The sequence below is a fragment of the Gracilinanus agilis genome, chromosome X (assembly GCF_016433145.1).
Source record: "Gracilinanus agilis isolate LMUSP501 chromosome X, AgileGrace, whole genome shotgun sequence".
Lineage (NCBI taxonomy): Eukaryota > Metazoa > Chordata > Mammalia > Didelphimorphia > Didelphidae > Gracilinanus > Gracilinanus agilis.
The window spans coordinates 62,501,753-62,507,180 of record NC_058136.1 but is presented as its reverse complement, the minus strand read 5'-3'; the positions used below and the strand labels follow the sequence as shown (position 1 = coordinate 62,507,180).

Here is a 5,428-nt window from a genome sequence, read left to right as displayed (position 1 = left end):
GACCATCCCCACTCACACGGATCCCATCTTCCAGCCAAAATGGATTCTTACCCAGCAAGACCCTAAACTTGACTTTCTTATCTCCTGACTCCATACATTTGCCAAGCGGCACAGTGGAAGGAGCAGTAGGCCCGGAGCCAGGGCGAGCCGAGTTCAAATTTGGCCTAGACGCTGCCTAGCTGTGTGATCCTGGGCAAGTCACCGAACCTCTGTTTGCCCCCCTTCCCTCAACAGAGATCGTAAGAGCGGCTTCCCCCAGAGTTTTTAGGAGGACGAATGAGGCAACGATGTGAAGCACTTGATTCCCAGGAAGCGCCTCATATATAGCCATATTATAGCAGCCATCACTGCAGGGCCGGCGCTTTCACAGGCCTGGAATTCCCCGCTTTGGAGAGAGTCCTTGTCCTCAGGGCGTTAGAGCTCAGTGCGTGCGAGTGTGCGCATGTGTGCGCGTGTAGCAGTGGGTGCGTGTGCGTGTGCGCGTGTGTGCGTGTGTGCGTGTCGGGGGGGGGCAGCAGTACACGTATAGGGCCTCACAGAATAGACAAGCAAGCCTCAGAGGCCGAATTAGCCTTGGAGAAAGAGCTGGAGACGAAGCCCGCCATCCCATGTGTGGCCCCGGAGGAGATTCCAACTCAGGCCGCCACCTCCGTCCAGATGGGCTGGAACGGAGAGCGGCTCCAGGAGGAGCTGAGGCCGTCCGGGCCGTCCGCCGGTGCCCCTCGGCCCCCCCACCTTTCCCTCCTCCGGCTACTCGGCCCCAACCCTGGCCTTCTTTCGGCTCCGCGTGGTCAGGGGAGCGGAAGGAGAGGACCCAGCGGGGAGCCGCGGAACCCCCTGCCTGAACGTGGTCTTTCCGTGTTTCCGCGGGGGCCTCCCGGCCCGCCTCGCCCGGCACGTACCCCTAACGACGTTGGTCAGCAGGTGGCTGGTCTGGAGGGGCAGCACGCGGACGTGGTCGATGCCGGTCCTCTCCCACACGGTCACTTCCACGCTGAGGTCTGGCACCACTTGGCCAGGCCTGACACTCACGGCATGCTGGTAGCGCCCCAGGAGGCGGGGGAGCAGTTGCTCGTAGGTCAGGCTGAACGTCACCTGCCCACCCCCGGCCACGCTTGTAGAAATCCGGAACTTCTCGACCTCGTCGCCCCTGGGCGGTGGCGAGAGAATCCGTCAGCGGCATTTTTTCCTCCCCGGACTCGGTGGCGCAGGCCGAGCGCGCTCCTCCGCTTTCCTGGCTGGGTCCCGGAGTGTCCCGCCCGCCCTGCCGCCCTCCCTCGGAGCTGCTCCTTTGCCAGCTCACCCTAGGCCGGCTGCGGCCCCGGCCCCGCCCCACCTCCAAAAGAGGCGAGCAGGAAGCCCGAGCTTCGCTAACCTCTGAGCGGGGGTCGGGAGCCTCCATTGCGGAGGCCAATGGGCCGGAGACGCATCACTCAAGCCACCGAAGTTTACCGGCTGAGAGATGGCCACCCGGACTTGGGGGAAGCCAAGGGCCGCTCTAGGGCAGACTTCAGGCTACTGGCCGTCCGGAAGGCCCGTTTGGAGAACCTCACTTACCGGCTAGCCACATGGGCGGCGGTTTGCCCTCGCTTCCGGGCTTCCTCGTACATCTTCTTGGCCTGCTGCCTCTCTTTGACCTGAGCTGGGTAGACCCTGCCATCGACGGTCCTGCGTGGGGAGGGGGAGTCGAGAGATTCCGGAACTTTCCGAGCTCTTCCGGCCCTCGGGAGCCCGGAAGAACGACCGCCCTGACGCCCAGAGAAGACGCCCAGGGAAGACAAGAGGGCGAGTGCCGGCCGGCCGGGAGCCAGGCTCACTGGCCTCTGCCGAGCCCCCCCTTCCTGCATGGCCCGCTCTAAGCCACCACCGTTCTGCCAACGAGTGAACCGAGGCTTTCTCAAGATGGCACCGAATTTTCTGAGAAAGCAGCGCGCCAGCGAGATGCCCTCCGAGGGGCTTCGTGCTGTTTGGTGCCGCCTCCCTTCTTTTTGCCACGCTCCTCTGCTCAAGAACCTCCCGAGGCTCCCCACCGTCTCCGGGGTAAAGGGCAGACTCTTCAACCCGACAGTCCAGGTCCTTCCCCAGGCGGTCCCAGCCTTCTTCAGAGCACATGTTCTCATCGGCCCAGCCCATGCCGTGCACAGTCAAGAGGTGATTCCTTCTCCCTGGGGATCCCAGCTCTTCCCCGTGGCGAATTCCTCCCATGATTAGGAATAGCCGCCCTCCCTAGAGTCCTTTCCGGGCTGATCTGGTCTGGAACTATTGTCACCGCAACCCCCCTTTAGCTCCCAGAATCCCGTCTGCGGCTCTCAAGGTTCACTGGCCCTCAGGGTCGCCCGAGCGCCCTTCCACCTGCGAGCCCGCCCTGAGCCTTCGAGCTCCAGCCTTGTGCCGCCTCCCTCCTCCCTGCGCCCCCCCCCCCCCCAGACTCACATGGTAAAGTTGGAAATGAAGGCCAGGCTGGGCAGATCCAGGTCAAAGACGGCCTCCAGGGCCTCAGGGTGTGGGTTGGCCATGACAGACACAACGCGGGTGCGGCTATAGCGGGACACTATGGCCGAGCTGATGGAGAAGCTGGTGACAGTAAGCTGGAGGGCGGAAGTCGAGGCGTCAGAAATGGAGGCATTTCCTGGGAGTCCCGGAAGATGAGGCCTCAGACTCCCAGAGACGCTGGAGAACTCCCAGGACCCTCCACTGGAAGAGCGTTCGCCCCGGAGGAGGGGTGAGGGGCCAGGGCTTCAGGTGGCACAGTTCCCAGGGCCCTCCACGAGACGCCGGGAGCTTCTCTGGGTCGCCTCCCCTGCCCACGGCCTTGGTTTTTCTCTCCTTACAATGTAGCAGGGCCCGGCGGCCCGGCTGGTCGCTCAGGATCCAGCCTGTGCTGCTGGGCTGCGTGTGGGGGTTAGGGCTAGGGCTGGGGTCGGCTCTGGGGCTCGCGGACTCACCTCTCTGTGGGCCCTGAGGGTCCCCACGACTTGCCTGAAGTTCAGGGCGACGAGTATTGCCAGAGAGAAGCGGAGCCACCCCGGGACTCGCAGCGGCTCCATCCTCTCCGCCGTCCTTCCCCAGACACCTTTGCACTGGGAAGCCCACAGGAATTTTCCTTTGACTCTCCCTTCTCTCCCTGGGCGGGCGCGTGGACAAGGAAGGGCTTTCATTCGCACACAAGCGGGGATTGTCTAGCCCTGGCCCAGCCGGGAGCCGCCTCTGGCTTGGGCTTGCCTTCCCTCCTCCCTTCGAGCCCCAGCCAGGTCTCCTCCGTCTGTCTGTCCGTCTCCTCCTGGCCCCTCCGCCTTCGTCCTCTTACACGTCTTACTCGTGTCTCGGTCTGCGCCCAGCCGTTGCCGCCCTTCTCCCCAGCTCTCTCCCCAGCCTTCCCCTCGTCCTTCCTCTTGGTTTCCCTCCTCTTTGCCCAATTCCCTCGGACTCTCCCCGTCGCCCCTTCTCTCTCTTCTCTGTCTCCCAGCGCCCCACCCGCCCTGGTCTTTGTCCGTCCGTCCGTCCGTCCGTCTATGCCACTTGGCGTCCTTCCCTCTTTCCTGCCCTCCTTCCTTTGCAGTCTGCCAGGTGGAATGTGCCTCTTTGCTGTGTGTCTGTGGGTCTTGTTGGAATCCCTTCCCCGTCTATAGCCCTCCCCGTGCCCCCTTCTATTGGGCCAGACTACCCGTCCCCGTTCCTCGGATCCCTGCTCTCGTCCGTGGTCCTCTTCCACCTCCTCCTGCTCCGCCGGTCTTTGGTCCGCCTTCGTCTCCTTGCTGCATCTCCCTCCTCCCCTGGCGGCCCTCTCAGGCTTCGGCCCTGGACGTCGGCCCGCGTGTTCATCTTTCCTCCCTCGCCCTGTTTCTTCGTCCCCCCGGTTCGGCTCCCCTCCGCGTCTGGCTGCGCTTCTCTCCGGCTTGTTGCCGCACTTGCACGACCGTGTCAGGGATTGCAGAAAAGTGGACCGTGACAAGGCTGGCGCCCCAGCCAGAGGGAGGAAACAGCTTTCGAGAGCCATTCCCGGCCCGAGGAGCCCGGACAGGGATGGGAAGTTCCTCTTTAAGCACGTTTTCAATTCATCTAGTTCTCGGTTTCCCTTTTAGTTCTCGGTTCTCTCCATCCCTTCTTTCCTCCTCCAGCCAACGAGGAGGCACGAAAAGCAAAACCTGCTACCATATGCAGCATCAGGCACACCCGTGTCTACACTGGCCACATTCGCTCTCTCATCCAGGCACTGGAGCTTCTGTTTCTTCCTCATTGGTCACGAAACCCATTTTCTGCTTCACAGACTTTCTCGCCTGTGGGTTTGGGCTTTTTTTCTGTTTTTGTCTCCGGAAGTTCTTTGGAGTCCGAAGTAGATGGATGGCTGGGCATAAAGCTGAGAACTTGGGGTTGGGGTTAAGATTGGGAATGGAATCCGGGTCCGTGACGTGGAGGCGGAGGCTGCCTTGCTGGCGTCTTCACGTACAGCGGATGCGCTTCAAAAAACCAGTCAATCAATTCATTTTCTGTTACACGAAGAAACAATTTTTGGCCATTGTTTCGCGGCCTTTTAGGGCTCCGAGTTTCTCCTTCCCTCCCCGGCGCCCTCCCAGGGGGTCGTAACGGTGCTTTCAGGCTCTACGTGTTTCCGTGCTGCTCGTGCCTGTTTCTGCCCTTTGGCCGTCTCCTCAGTCGAGGCCGGCTTCGCCTTCTTCCACGCCGGACGCGGTCCCTGGGACGCTTGAGAAAGGAGGCCTTCGGCAGGGACGTCCGCTCTGAGATTTCCTCCCTTCGAGGCCTGCCCGCGTCGCTGTTGTTCGTAGCAGCCCTCTTCCACTGAAGGGAACCAGAGTTCTTCCTTTCGCTTTGGGGGATGCTCTCTGGGCCTCGCTTGCTCACAGGCTCTTCCCGCGCCCGCGAGTCCGGCAGGTGGCCTTCTCCGGGTCCCCCGACTCGTTGACGGCGTCGCCCTCCTTTTCCGGCTCGCTGGTACCTTGGTGTGTGCTGTGAGATGCTGGTCTCGCCTGGTCCCTCCCACAGAGGAATTTATCTCTCGGTTCTTGTGCTACGTGTACTAGAGAGAACACTTTCTCCAGTTCTGGATCTGTATCAAGGTGGGGGAGGGGTGGCCATGGGGAGAGGGACGGAGAATTCTTTGAAGATCTCCCTAGTCAACAGGAAAATCCATTTCTTCCTAGCCAGACTAGAGAAAGGCCAGGTAGTTTGTTGCACTGCCCCGGCCCCCTTTCCTTCTCTTCATCCCTGTCCCTCCCCAGTTCTCCCTTTTCCTGCCTCTTCTTTCCCTCCCCCTCTGAAAGAGAAGCCTTTCTCAAGCTCCCTTGCTGTACGAGGGACGTTCTCTCATCCGCTTTGCCAGACTCGTTGGCAGTTTTTGTGCGTTTTACTGTGCGTCCCTCCACCTAACTGCAGCTACTTTGGGCTTCTCCCCCACTTTTGTGGAGTCTTA

General features: G+C 61.6%; 1 protein-coding gene across 1 annotated transcript in view; it reads right to left on the bottom strand.

The window, feature by feature from the left end:
• LOC123253722 (inter-alpha-trypsin inhibitor heavy chain H6-like) overlaps nucleotides 1–3,997 on the bottom strand; it is an 11,894-nt gene extending 7,897 nt beyond the window's left edge. The window contains exons 1-5 of the mRNA XM_044682872.1: nucleotides 3,665–3,997; nucleotides 2,946–3,080; nucleotides 2,434–2,588; nucleotides 1,558–1,668; nucleotides 913–1,150 (exon numbers count right to left, since the gene is read on the bottom strand). Coding sequence (XP_044538807.1) covers nucleotides 913–1,150; nucleotides 1,558–1,668; nucleotides 2,434–2,588; nucleotides 2,946–3,080; nucleotides 3,665–3,997 — 972 coding nt within the window. The remainder of the gene's footprint in view (nucleotides 1–912; nucleotides 1,151–1,557; nucleotides 1,669–2,433; nucleotides 2,589–2,945; nucleotides 3,081–3,664) is intronic.
• Between the last annotated feature and the right edge of the window lie 1,431 nt (nucleotides 3,998–5,428).